Genomic DNA, 13,617 nt, shown 5'->3' on the forward strand with positions numbered 1-13,617 from the left:
TTATATAGGTCAACTAATTTAAGTGTTTGGCTGCGGACAACAAAGACATGCATTTTTGCTATTTTTGTGAAGATTGCCATAGCAACTTATGTACGACTCAAAAGTAGAATCCCATATTATCATCTTGTAATTACAGCAAAATAATAATAATAAACGGAGCAATTCCAATAGGGTCCTCAACACCATCGGTGCTCGGGCCCTAAATATGTGAACGCAGCAAAAAATTCAGAGAAGTGGACCAATGAGATTTAACCAGCATAATGCAATGAAAATAGAAAGCAAGCAAAATGTTTAGTTGCACATTACTGTGTTATTGCTGACTAAAACTAAAACTGAATAAAACTAAATTAAAATTAAAATAAAAACTAAATAAAAGAGTGAGAGACAAAAAAAAAAGCTAAATAGAAAGCATATTAAAAAATGACTAAAACTTAAACTACAATTAAAATGAAATCCGAAAAAAATACTATAATAGTACATAAAAATAACATGGGCACATTATGGCTTGTTTAGGGGGAAAAAACATTAAAGATATTTTATATTTAAGCTTGAAGCTTTATCGTGTCATACCTGGTTTGGACATTGTAAATATATTCAACAAAGACAGAATCAAATCTAGCAGAACCGTTATGAATGAAAGCAGCAGTGGTGGTGTAGCTGGCCAGCTTGAAAACTCACATCCACCAGGAAAGACCGAGAAAGAGTCAGAAAGAGATAGAGAGAGAGAGAAAAAAGACAGGGAGAGAGGAATGTAAAGCTGGTAGCACTGGGTAAGGGGGCCAGTTCAAGCTTCCTTGCCTAAGAAACTGTCCTGCATCTCTGGGGGCTGTTTGGAATCCTGTCAGCGAACTAAAGGATTTGAGTTCAGGAGGCGTCAGCCTGGTTCGCAGTGGACACTGGTCCACTTCACAAAAGGCACTGCAATACAAATGGGCACAAACAGACAGTAATGACTGTACAGGCATTCACTGCAGCTCTTAGTCTATAGTGTGACGTAATCCCTGTGTGTTGATCTGTGCCAAATCGAAGGATGATTAAGCCCCAAAGCTTCCGTGTCATACATGCAAAGACACAAAAATGAACAAAATCAATTCTGTTGCATTCAAATTAAAATAGATGAACCCATCCATATTTGGCAGGAAATAGACTTCAAGCTATCAGTACCTTAAAGTGCATCTTTAGAAACGCACAGAGACCTCAGTATGTGTCTGTGAGGGAATCTGTGGCTGTGTGTGGTGCTTACAAAGATACACAGATTGATGTAGGGAAAGTGTAGAGAGGAGGCAAAAGGTAAAGATAGTAAAGAAAATAATGGATTATGGGAATCATAGGAGGAATTATGGCTGCCAAAAAAAAATTACGAGTGCAGGAAGTGAGGTCATAATGCATGATTTGGGGTTTTAAGCAGCTGGATTAAAGTGAGGGAGAGCACGGGGTGGAGGAGAAAAGGCCGAGTGTGTGTGTCTGTGTGTGTGCGTGTGTGTGTGTGTGTACCTCATGTTTTCCATTGTATCTTCAGGCATGGGTGCAACGGTCTGCACCGCTGGGAGATTTTTACTTGTGGCACCGTTCACAAAGCTTGATGAAGAGGAGGATGAGGAAGAGGCAGAGTCAGTGGCACCTGTAAGACATAACAGACAAGGCACATTAGATTAAGCACAAGAAAAGATAACTGACTATCCTACAAAAAAAAAAAAATCATTGGGATTCATCTGTATATAGTGCTACCAAACATGCCTAACTACGTATATCAAATGGTCACTACATATAGAAAAATAGAATGACATCACCAAATGGAAAAAATATCAACACATCACAAAAAGTAATATCACCGCCTAACCACCTAAATTAAATGGTATACAGACATCACATGAACATATAACCCGACCAAAATTTCATATATACACTCTCGTGTGACTAGTACGTCGTAAGATGATCTTTGGTAATATTCAGGAAGACTCGCCTGTTGTGTTGATCATGCTTTTAGGTGTTGCCGTGGCGGCAGCAAAGATATTGGGCGTACTTCCTGACGAGGGCACGCCACTGGTGGTGGGTGTACCTACTGTGTTCACAGCCAGGCTTCCTGGAGGGGGCTTCTTAACGGGAACCACCACACTCCTGTGAGTACACACACAAACAAACGTTGAGTTTCCATGTTTTATGGGGACTTTCCATTGGCATTATGATTTTTATACTGTACAAATTGTATATTCTATCTCCTAACCCTACCATTACAGAAACTGTAAGCCATTTTTATCTTGGGGACAAAAAAATGTCCCCACAAGGTCAAAGCCTTAAACCTATATAAATCTTAAACAAATACTTTTGTATACTTGTGTATACACTACTGCTACAAGGTTTGGTAAGCAAGTCTCTTATACTCACATGCATTTATTTGCACAAAAATCAGTAAAAACAAAAACATTGAAATACTATTACAATCATTACTTCAGTTTTCAGTGTCACATGATCCTTCAGAAATCATTCTAATATCCTGATTTGATGCTCAAGAAAACATTTATTCTTATTTTCACTGTTATATAACAGCATTTATTTAAAATAGAAATCTTTTGTGACGTTACGAATGTCTTCACTGTCACTTTTGATCAGTTTAATGCATCCTTGCAGAATAAAAGTATTCATTTCAAGTGTATACACTCAAATCTGTTTGATTGCTATCCGAACCATTTGGTGGAGCAAACCATTTCAGCCCATTCAGGGTGAAAAAAGGCATGTCTGATAATATATTCACCTGTCCTAATGAATTATTGACATTTAAGGAGCCTGCGAATGATGAACAGCAGAATCTTATGTATAATTTATTCATCAGGTTCTCTTAATTGGGAAGAACAAAGGGGATCGATGTTCGGAGGGGGTTTAGTTTGTGTTGTAGAGTATCAGCGGATCGCGCACACTAAGCCAGTCAGTCTCTTGAGCCGTTAGCACACTATTGCACAGAGCCACTGGCATTTCTGTAGACGCCTGTCCGATAATGAGCAGCTAGACACAGATAAATGGATTGCATTAATAATGAGAGGCACATCTTGTGCTTTCAAATGTGTAATTGAGGTGACTTTTTTTCCCCATTTGTTCTCAGGACGTCTTGACGGACCACATGTAAGTGTAACTGCGTTGATTTATGAGTGATTTATTGGTTCAATCGCTCTGTTCTAAAATGTAGTCGCTGCCTCCTCTGCATGAAGCACACTTTTATAGCAAAAGCTGTTTCAAAGGGCAGGTGGCATAAAATATGTCATTTTGGTCAAAGTCCATGACAGCCGATATATGCTTCAAAGAGAGGTGAAACGAGAATGCATTGCAAAACGCTCAGAAAAAAAAATAATCGAAGAAAGATGACAAAGTAAAAGAAATATAAATATAAATAAATTTAACTATTTACAGAAAATTTGAAAACAGATTTTTGTACCCAATATCCGAGTGTGCTTATCTCATAAAGCATTGCGAATGATGTAATTCAATCATTTTGGGTTTTCTGTTTTTTTAACTTTATATTATATATTATACTGTTTAGATATGTACAAATTTTACATTTATACATTTTAAAATATATGTATACTATCAATATTACTAAATTATATTTTAATATTATATCATATATAACAATTTTAATTCTACTTATATAATTTATCTTAAAAACATTTTAAAATATATACATTATTAATATTAGTAAAAATATATCTAAATGTTATGTTATCTTTTTAAATTCTATTTATATAATTTATACTAAAAATATATACACGCACAAACACACACATATATATATATATATATATATAGAGACACACACACTTTAAAATATATATGTACAACCTGTATTGTATTATATAATGTATTATAAATATATACACACACTTATACATTTTAAAATATACATATCAATATTACAAAATTTTATTTTAAATATTATATATTATCTTTTTAATTCTATTCAAATGATTTATCTTAAATATTTAAAATTATTTTAAATATTAAATTATTTCTTAATATTATATAATATATTATCTTTTCAAAAAAATAAAAAATATATAATATAATATAAATATTATTTATATATATATATATATATATATATATATATATATATATATATATATAAAATAATTTTGTACATGACAGATAAGCATAATACACCTTGTGTTATTCTGATGTGCTAGGCTCTAGAGCCGCCCACCTGTCAAACGAGTGGAACTGCATGGGCAGCATAGCCGCAGCTTCCCTCTTTAGGGCAGGGTCAGGGTGGTACGGCTGGGGTTCGGGCCCTGCCTCTGCCCCCTCCACTGGAGCGGCCACCAAACTCTTCAGGATCTCCCTCACATTGATTCCCTTGTTGGCTTGGCTGATGCTGGAGATCGAGGCGGCCGGTTTCAGAACCTCCACGCCAGGAGGCGACTCCAGCAGGGACTCGCGGGACTTCCTCACCTCCGACGACAGAGTGCACAGCAACTCGCTCATGACATCTGGGCCTCCAGAGTTCCCGCCCAATCCGCTGGAGTCCACACCCAGCTCGGAGCCATTGAAAGCACTGGTGACCTGCTCGTCCCCGATGCCGGAGTCAGTGTGAGGCAGCGAGCCCTCCAGGGGGAGGTCCTCCAGAGGGGTGGCAGCCAGTCGGTCTCCACGAACACCATCTGAGAAGGAGGACGGGTTTTCTGCAGTTTGCACACACATACACTACCAGTCAAAAGTTTGTAATAATTAAGATTTTTAATGTTTTTGAAAGAAGCCATTAGGGGTGTAACGATACCCTTGTGTCAATATTCAATACATATCACGATACTGAAATCATGATACGACAAAGACATATAGTTAAAGGTTAACAAGGAAATGTACGGTTGATTAATATGCTAAATTTGGTATTAAATTGTGGGTGTAAATGAATAGGCTTAGTGCTGGTAACCCAATGGACAGGTTAGTAAAAATATTCATGATTCTGAAGCTGAAAATAGAGAATTATTTTAGACGAATATGCTTGCACTCTGTCACTGACTAGATATACTTAAAATAATGTAGGCCACTTTTTACTGGTAAAGCATTTGGCATTATCAGGACCCACAAATATTCCCCCATTGCATTATTATACATTATGTTCAACATTTTAAATAGTAGTTTAATGTAATAATGACACTAAAACTCTGAAAACTAGATTTTTTTTCCATACACAGTAATTTTCATTTTGGTTGAACTATACACAATACATATTGTCATTATCCACAATACATATTGTTGCATTTTTGTATTGCGATCTATTGTGACCTAATATATTGTTATACTGTTAATGCTCACGAAAGCTGCATTTATTTGATCAAAAATACAATAAAAATATTGTGAAGTAGTATTACAATTTAAATGAACTGTTTTATATTTTAATATATTTTAAAATGCATTTTATTCCTGTGATGGCAAAGCTGAATTTTCAGCAGCCATTACTCCAATATTACTGCATTTTTGTGCCTTGGTTGCAGCCTTGGTGAGCGTAAGACTTCTTACAAAACACTTATTAGCATTTGTGGTGTGTTTAAGTGGTAAATGACTAAAAATACATACTACTGAGTGCAACAAGGACACATACTCGTAATGACTGCAGATGCTAAGTCAGTAAGCTCACCTGTGCTTGTGGGTGAATTAATCTCTTGTCGAATGCTTCTCCCTGATAGGCTGCTGGACCTACAAATCTCCCGTTGTGGCTCCAGGATGTCCCGGTATTTTGACACCATTAGGACCGAGATGAAGTAGACAACGGCCAGAGCCAGAAACTGAGCCTGTTTACTGTCATCCTATTGAACGCACAGCACAGTTAACAATCATTCTGTTCAGGTTAACATCACGTTTTGCTCCGGCTTAGGTAAGTGTCTCACCACGTCTCTGAAGACCACGGCTCGGAGACGATTGATGTCCACGTCCTGCAACAGTCTGTCTGGGTCTTTGATGGGGGAAAGGTTACGCGGGACATTTTGTAGGACAGTCTGCAGCAGAGAGAGAGAGAAAATCATGCGTTATACTGCAGCAGGACATACACTTCCTGCTGAATTACATACACAATTGCATACAAGTCACAGTATGTGTTTCCGATGTGCATTTGATGTGTTTTCAGAGACTCTCTAGAATGTGTTTGTCTGTGGATGTGTGTGTTTGTGTATAACCTTGCTGGCGGACGCTGCGGTCTGTAGGTTCTCCTGGGTCTTGCTGATTGGCAGTGAGGTTTTGCTGCCTCTGTCTCTCTGCCTCTGTCTGCACTCAAGACAGTTCCTCACTGCTACACAACATACTGAGAAGAGAAAAACACTTTTACTAGAACCTATGCCTTGATTAAATTCACATCACACATAATATCAAAAGATTGGGGTCGGTAAAATACTTTTTGTTTTTGAAAGTTTGTTTTTGCTCACCAAGGCTGTATTTATTTAATTAAAATACAGTAAAAACTGTAATATTGTGAAATATTATTACAATGTAAAATATATTAAAATAGAGAACAATTATTTGAAAATTTAATTTATTCCTGTGATGGCAAAGCTGAATTTTCAGCATCATTACTCCAGTCTTCAGTGTCACATGATCCTTCAGAAATCATTCTAATAGCCTGATTTGGTGCTCAAGAAACTATAATAATTATAATACTTTTCATAATTCTTTGATGAATAGAAATCATTCTTTGATCATCAATGTAATCATCAATGTAAAAGTCTTTACTGTAACAGTTTTACTAAATATAAGCATTCATTTCTTTAAAACAAAAGAAAATCTTACTGAACCCAAACTTTTGAATGTCAGTGTACTGAGATGCACATCCTGGCTTTTTCTTTGTGCTTTGAGTCCATTTTAAAGGTGAGGTGTGCATTTTTTAAAATTAATGTTTAAATACTTTCTCTTATTCGGTCCTAATAATGGAGACAAAAATATAAGTAAGCCATTTGAGCAGTGAAAACACTGCAGGTCTGTTTGTTTGAAGTGACTCATATCAACTTCTTTTCAAACAATGGTTTGAATATTTTTGCCACAGATATTACACACTTTAGCTTTAAGGTACAAGGACCTTACATCGAAACTACTTTACTCAGTCAAGGAACATATTTGAAAATGCACATGGGTTAGATCCATCATACATACCTAATCGTAGACACTGGCGCATTAGTCCACCTGACGACATGTTCTTTTCAGCCTCGATCTCGCTGAAATTGAGAGAACTGGCGAACACGAGCACGTCCACCATGGCCATCAGCCTGCTGAGAAACGTGACCGCCGTCTCTGACGACATGCCTTGGGTCGCCTCCACATTCTCAAGCTCCGTCTGTGACACACACACACACACACACACACATAATCGAAGTCCAGATGTTTAGAAAAATATTCCAATTCATTTTTACACACACACACACACACACACACACACACACACACACACACACACACACACACACACACACACACACACACACACACACACACACACACACACGCGCACACACGCACACTAAGACTAAAACACAGAGTAATGGTCACACCTATAAATAATTTTACTGTCAACAATGTGCTGACGGACAGACAAATGTGTGATAGCAGCAAATCAATAATGCCAGGCAAACTTCACATGAAACATGCCTCTCAAACACATTTAAATGCCTGTGGTGGGGAGGAAGGTGCTGAGAAAAACACACCACACAGAGGGAAGTGTGTTCAAACCAGAGTTACACCCATTTGAGTGTGAACAGGCGGTGTTGATCTTTGCAGTGGTCATGGTACACATCACCATTTTGCAACATCAATTTCAAAAGTTTGACATAATTACATGGTATATCACAAAGTAAAAACTTTTTGTCAAGTCAAAGGTCCATAAGAACAGACACCCACTGTTTTGTTTTAAAGAAATGCGGGACCTTTTAAGCAGAGGCAAGTATGCTTTTAAACTCTTTGAAAAGCCCCTTTTCAAAAATTGTAACTTTTAAACAGGGTGATGGAGATATGAACTACTACCAGACTTAAAACCCTAAGTGTAGTGACCAGAGTTAAGTGCTGAAAATAACACAATTGATGTTGAAAAGTGGGAACATGCTCGTTGCTAGGAGACATAATAGTGGTGGATAAAGAGGTCACGCAGCGGTGCATTGTGGGCATGTATAGGAGCAACAGCTCAGACCAACCTCTGCCCCTTTGCCAGAGCTTCCTGGCAGGCTATTAACTTCATTGCTTTTTGCCCCTTTCTGTAAGCAAGAACCTCCTTGTGTCTTTATGACCAACACAGAGGGGAACAAATGAAGTTGACATTTAATAAAGACCCTTATTAACGGACCAATAGAGCTGGGGGGTTTAGCACAGCACCACAGTGTGTGTTCATTCATTTAATGCAATTTAACATCAGTATATGTGTCTTTGTGAAGGTTTGTCATGAATAACAGACTATGATGATGAAACACAAACATATGGGAGGTGTGATAAGCTGCTTTTATCAGATATGACCACTTAAAGTGATGATATATAGAGCATGTATAAGATCAGTACTGAATAGTTTGCATTATAATCCATCCCTAATCTCAAAGGTGCATTCAGTTTGTTTTACTAATTAAAAGAGTAAAACAAAGAGACATAAATAGCACTTAAATAGTAATAAAATATGTTTAAAATCATGTTCACTAACTATTAGCATGGGGCCATTTTGAAATCACATGACCAGCCAGATACAACTCACTACTTAATGGACACCTTTGCTTACAGAATAGATTAATCATGGCTGACAGCAAATATCGCATTTCTATGTAACTAAAAACTTGCATGATGCTGCACGTCTTATACCTCTATAGTCCAAGAAGATAGGGATATTGTTCAGCACAACATAAACAACTTTAATACACAATTAATAACATTTCTGTGATTCAAATGAATGAATAAAGACATAGTCTGAGTCTGAAAAAGATGGAAATGATCTGAAATGGATCATACATTTTAAACCGTGGACTGTGATATTAAATGTGACGTTAAAAATAAATGCTGTGAACATTAGAGAAGAAAAAATTAATTGGAACTTACAGGGTTTGCACTAACCTTAGAACTCTGTACATGCAAAACAAAAAAAGACACAAAAGAGAGAAACAGAGAGAGAATTAGAGGGAAGGGGGAAAGTAAGGAATTAGAGACAATACAAACAATAAAAGGAGCACAAAAAATGGCTAATAAAAAAATAGAGTCAGTAAACAGAGAAAATTTCAGATAAAGCTGTAAGAATGCTTGCCAGAAAGAAAAAGGTTAGATTGCAGGTAAGATGTCAAAGAACATAGCAGAAGAAAGTGGCAAAATTAGGGATTTGTGTTCACATTTAAGAATCTCAGGCCAGGGTAAGACACAATTTGCCATCAGCAGCACTCGATGTTTCTGTGTGTAAAAAAATACTGATCTGGAGTCAGCACTCTAACTCTTGAAATACGTCCTGGTGATAGCACCTCATAAGTATAAGATGAGACATGCATTGTCGCCCTCATTTATAACTTTCAGCGATATTCGGGGACCAGAACAGGAACAACTTTTTTTTTCTAGAAGACTCTAAATGTTCCCATTACATTCCCTTTCAACCAAAAAAAGAAAAACCGGACACTAAAAAGTGGTTTTATAATTCAAAGATGTTGTACTGATGTCAATATCCACTAGGGGGCGATCATGTGCCACTTACAGATGGGGAGGTGGCAGCAGAGAGCAAGGGCAGGATCCCACCACACGCTATAATGATGTTATCAACCATCTGAGAAATTAGGTGGATGGTGTTGTGGACAAATATAATGTTCTCGTTACTGTTTACGAAGTCCATGACAGATTTCGTAGAGTGGCTGAGAGAAAGAGAGAACAAAGAAAGACAGCAGTGAGGCAAGATCATGTAAAAAGTATGCAACATATTCATCTTTTCAGCATTTTACTGTCAAAGATACTCAAAAGAGGTTAGAGAAAATTAGATTATAACATCCTTGTTGATGGTCCTGGAACAACATTATTTTCAACCAATCAAGTTTTAAGGATAGGGAAAAGTGTAGGGTTGGGGATGCGGATCAGGAATGTTTTTCTAGGACCAACTCAAGATGTTCATCTGGGAACACGCTGTCATTTCTGAAGGCCACAAACCCTCATACCTCCTCCACATGTGTACGTCACTTTCCAGGGCGAACAACAAGTCAGTGAGAAGGCGCTGATGCATGGGCGACCACTTGAATTCTGGGATACGGAACATGGTAGTGCGAGGGCCGGGGCTGAACTGCCGTCTCTGTTCCTCTGTCATCGGCATGCCCCGGAAGCCCAGATCCACACGGAGGTCCCTCTCCATCTGACTCGACATACGTCCATGAAGAGCCTGCAGGAAAGCACCAGTTCAATCATTCATCTAAGCAACTGGCTCTTATTGCTTGTTAGTTTATTCAGCCATTCATTTGTTAATTTATTTTTTAGGGTTGTAAACCAGACTGAAGTTGTGGAAACCTATTTAAAGGGTTAGGTTACTCACCATCATGATGTTGCAAACCTATTTTAACTGTCTATCCTCAGTGGGATACAAAAGGAGATGTTCTGAAGAATTTAAGAATGTTTTTTTGCTCAAGATCTTCCCCTTGTCTTCAGATCCCAAATTTCAGTTGTGTAAATGTACGGGTGTCAGGCAGGGTTTTTTGTCCAGCCCCAATTAAACACACATGTACCAGCTAAGCATGGTCTCCAGGATCACTAGACACTTCCAGACAGATGTTCTGGAGCTATACTCTACAGGAAGGTGGCTCTCCAGAAGCAGGATTTGGCACACCTTTTACTGTATATTGAAATATAGCACTTCAAAATGTGTTATGCTAGGTTTGACGACAATGATGCCAAGGGACAGGCTCTTAGATGTCTATTAATTGAATGCAATGCACCAGTTTTGAAATGTAAAGCTGTGAATGAGATTTCAGTGGATAATTACTTAAATCTCGGCCACAAAGCTATTGAGTGGTTTAAAAAACTTGAATGTCATATGGACTACTTTACAGTGTTTCTTTTTTTCTTTTTTTTGTCATTTAAAGGTCTACAGCATCCATCCCCATTTACTTTTACAAGAGCATCATGCACATTATGCCTAACATCTCTTTTTGTTCAGCAGAAGAAAGTAAGTCATACAGGTTTGGCGACATGAGGGTGAGTAAACATTTTCAAGAGTTGCCATTTGTGGACAAACTCAAAAATTATAAATCAAAGAGAGAATGAGTGATTTGAACCTGTGTGGTGGCTGTGGTCTGAATTTTCTTCATTTCTTTGTCCTTTCCGTCGTCGGATCTCTCCGTGTCTGAAGTAGTGCTGGCTGCGTCCCCTCCGCTCTTTCCTGCCCTGGACTCCCCAACCTCCTGCTCCAAACACTCTGCTGCCCTGGCTGCAGCCTGGGCCTCGGCCTCTGCCAATGTGCTGATGTCCGCCAAGGTGCTCTGCAACTTAAACCCATCATCCTCTGCTAGGCCACTTGGGGTTTGAACCAGGTCTGAACCACAAGAAGTCATGTGAGCCAACAGGCTGAGGTCTTCACTGGCACTTGAAGTATGTGGAGTTGTTGAACAAGGGGGCTGTTCGGGGCTAGGCAACACCAGGGGCTCCGTTGACGCCAGTGAGGGAAGCAGCTTCTCGTCCACCTTGGGGAACAGGAAGCCATTGTTGCTGGGAACACTGTCCTTCTCATCTGCGAGTGTGATTAGAGGCCCCAGGTTCCCATCGTCTTCAGTCAAACCAACCACAACGCTTTCCTCCTCTTTGGGGACAAGGCTCCCATTGAGCTTGTGAACAGCTGCACAGTAGGCGCTGTCCAACAGCGAGTCTACTTCCACCAAGGGGCCATTCTCCATGCCCCCTCCTCCTCCAAGAACCTCCGGGGACAGATCCAGATCGTCTAATTTAACCTCTGTAGCCTCCACCTTCTCTGCTTTTATGTCCACCAGCAAGTCATGGACTTCCACACGAACCCCTGCGACCGACCGCTCAGCTTCACCCTCCGGGCCTTTGGCTTCAGCAAGCAGGATTCGAGAGTCTGCGTTCTCTCCATAGTCCACCTCACTCTCCGGTGTTTGCGTCTGAGATGTGTCATCAATCTCGCGGATCTCTAGGTTTCCGTTGACAGTGGCGGGTTGGGCAGAAAGGCCAGAAATTGTGCTGACGGAACCTTTTTTCCCTTTCTTGATGTTCTCTTCCTCTTGTCGTTGGTACTCCTCATACATCTTTGCCAGGTACTCCTTGTGCGCTTCGTACGTCACCTAAAGAGGTCAGGGGTAGTAGTTGTGAGTGTACTTTGGTGTTGGTTTACTTTCCAAGCAGATATTTATCTTAGCATCTCCCCCATTAGATGGAATCATTGCAGATCATTGCAACTTTATCCAACTAAGCAAAAACAGGCTGATCTGCATTTAACTAAAATCAGATGCTATTACCATGAACATGACCAAAAGACAAGGCCAGAGAGTGGAGATATAAAAATAACAACCTTTTCATCCTTCACAGACATAATAAATGCAGTAAAACCATTAAATGTGATATAACGAAACTAATATGTCAAGAAAAGGGATTAAAGCTGCAGACTGGCTTGCTCGAACCTTGGAGTGGGCGATGGAGAGAGTGTCCACCCACACACGCCAGCCTCCCCACTCGTACTTGATGGCATGGTAGAGCAGGATTCGGAATATGTTGTAGACCATTTCAGTGATCTTCTGCTCTTCCGGGTTCTTTGGGTTAATGTAGCCCAGAGAGAACATCCAGTCCTGCCACACTGAACACTGCAGCAGACACCTACACACACATTACAATGGTACCACAATGCCAATTTAGATGGAACGGACTAATAATTCACTCCAGCAGAATATTAACGGAGTTAAAAGCTCTGTTTTTAACAGTGACTATTCTAATGGAATACTATTAGTTTTCAGAAGATACTGGATATTACTAATTTCCTCTATTTTTACATTTAAATTACCTTTGGGTAATCTAATTGCTTATTTGAAGTTAATATTCCAAAACACTAATGACACATGTAATCTTCAGCAAATTTCAAAATCAATATCTGTACATTATAATGTTGTGATTCACTTGGATATTTTGATTTGTTTTAATATTGTGTGAAACAGAGCACATTATAAACATATTAAACAGTAATAAACTCTATTATTGTCACATGACCTACAGTAATTATGACCCCCATGTTTAATTCATTCATGGAACTTGCTGGAAACACTCCTTCAACTCTTGCTATGACGCATGACGCACTCTTGCAATGTCTGCTCATTTCAAAATGCAGGGCTTGTTACGGAAAAGAAAAACAAGCAGTCCCACTTCACCAATGCTAAAATATGCATTGCGATTTTGGTATGCAGTTGTAACCATGGCAGCAGCTGAATGAGTGGGCCTGGGTGTATGGTGCGCCATTGGCATGTTTAGGATAAAACACGCACACTAAAGCAACTAAAGCTTGCTAATGAGTAAATAAGGCAAACCCGAGTCCAAAAGTTGAGAGTCATGTTTAGTTTCTCTGCAGGAACCCATGAAATGGAACAATGCAGAGAGAATTACACTTCAAATCTTCATTCCTCAATGCATTAATTATGACACTAATTGATTTAATAG

The 13,617-nt window shown here is 38.9% G+C and overlaps 1 protein-coding gene across 3 annotated transcripts in view; it reads right to left on the reverse strand.

Annotated features, from left to right (window-relative positions):
- nbeaa (neurobeachin a) overlaps positions 1 to 13,617 on the reverse strand; it is a 136,736-nt gene that overhangs the window by 18,041 nt on the left and 105,078 nt on the right. Inside the window, exons 21-33 of one of the 3 annotated variants that reach the window (XM_077242262.1) lie at positions 12,594 to 12,786; positions 11,238 to 12,257; positions 10,131 to 10,348; positions 9,680 to 9,833; positions 8,160 to 8,243; positions 7,129 to 7,309; positions 6,162 to 6,286; positions 5,877 to 5,984; positions 5,627 to 5,795; positions 4,193 to 4,670; positions 1,964 to 2,118; positions 1,495 to 1,621; positions 799 to 918 (exon numbers count right to left, since the gene is read on the reverse strand). In XM_077242262.1, coding sequence (XP_077098377.1) covers positions 799 to 918; positions 1,495 to 1,621; positions 1,964 to 2,118; positions 4,193 to 4,670; positions 5,627 to 5,795; positions 5,877 to 5,984; positions 6,162 to 6,286; positions 7,129 to 7,309; positions 8,160 to 8,243; positions 9,680 to 9,833; positions 10,131 to 10,348; positions 11,238 to 12,257; positions 12,594 to 12,786 — 3,132 coding nt within the window. The remainder of the gene's footprint in view (positions 1 to 798; positions 919 to 1,494; positions 1,622 to 1,963; positions 2,119 to 4,192; positions 4,671 to 5,626; positions 5,796 to 5,876; positions 5,985 to 6,161; positions 6,287 to 7,128; positions 7,310 to 8,159; positions 8,244 to 9,679; positions 9,834 to 10,130; positions 10,349 to 11,237; positions 12,258 to 12,593; positions 12,787 to 13,617) is intronic. The other 2 variants (XM_077242263.1, XM_077242264.1) reach the window with 2 other exon arrangements.

This window comes from Siphateles boraxobius, unplaced genomic scaffold (assembly GCF_051911475.1).
Source record: "Siphateles boraxobius isolate OS27281-9 unplaced genomic scaffold, OSU_SipBor_1 25, whole genome shotgun sequence".
Taxonomy (NCBI): Eukaryota; Metazoa; Chordata; class Actinopteri; order Cypriniformes; family Leuciscidae; genus Siphateles; species Siphateles boraxobius.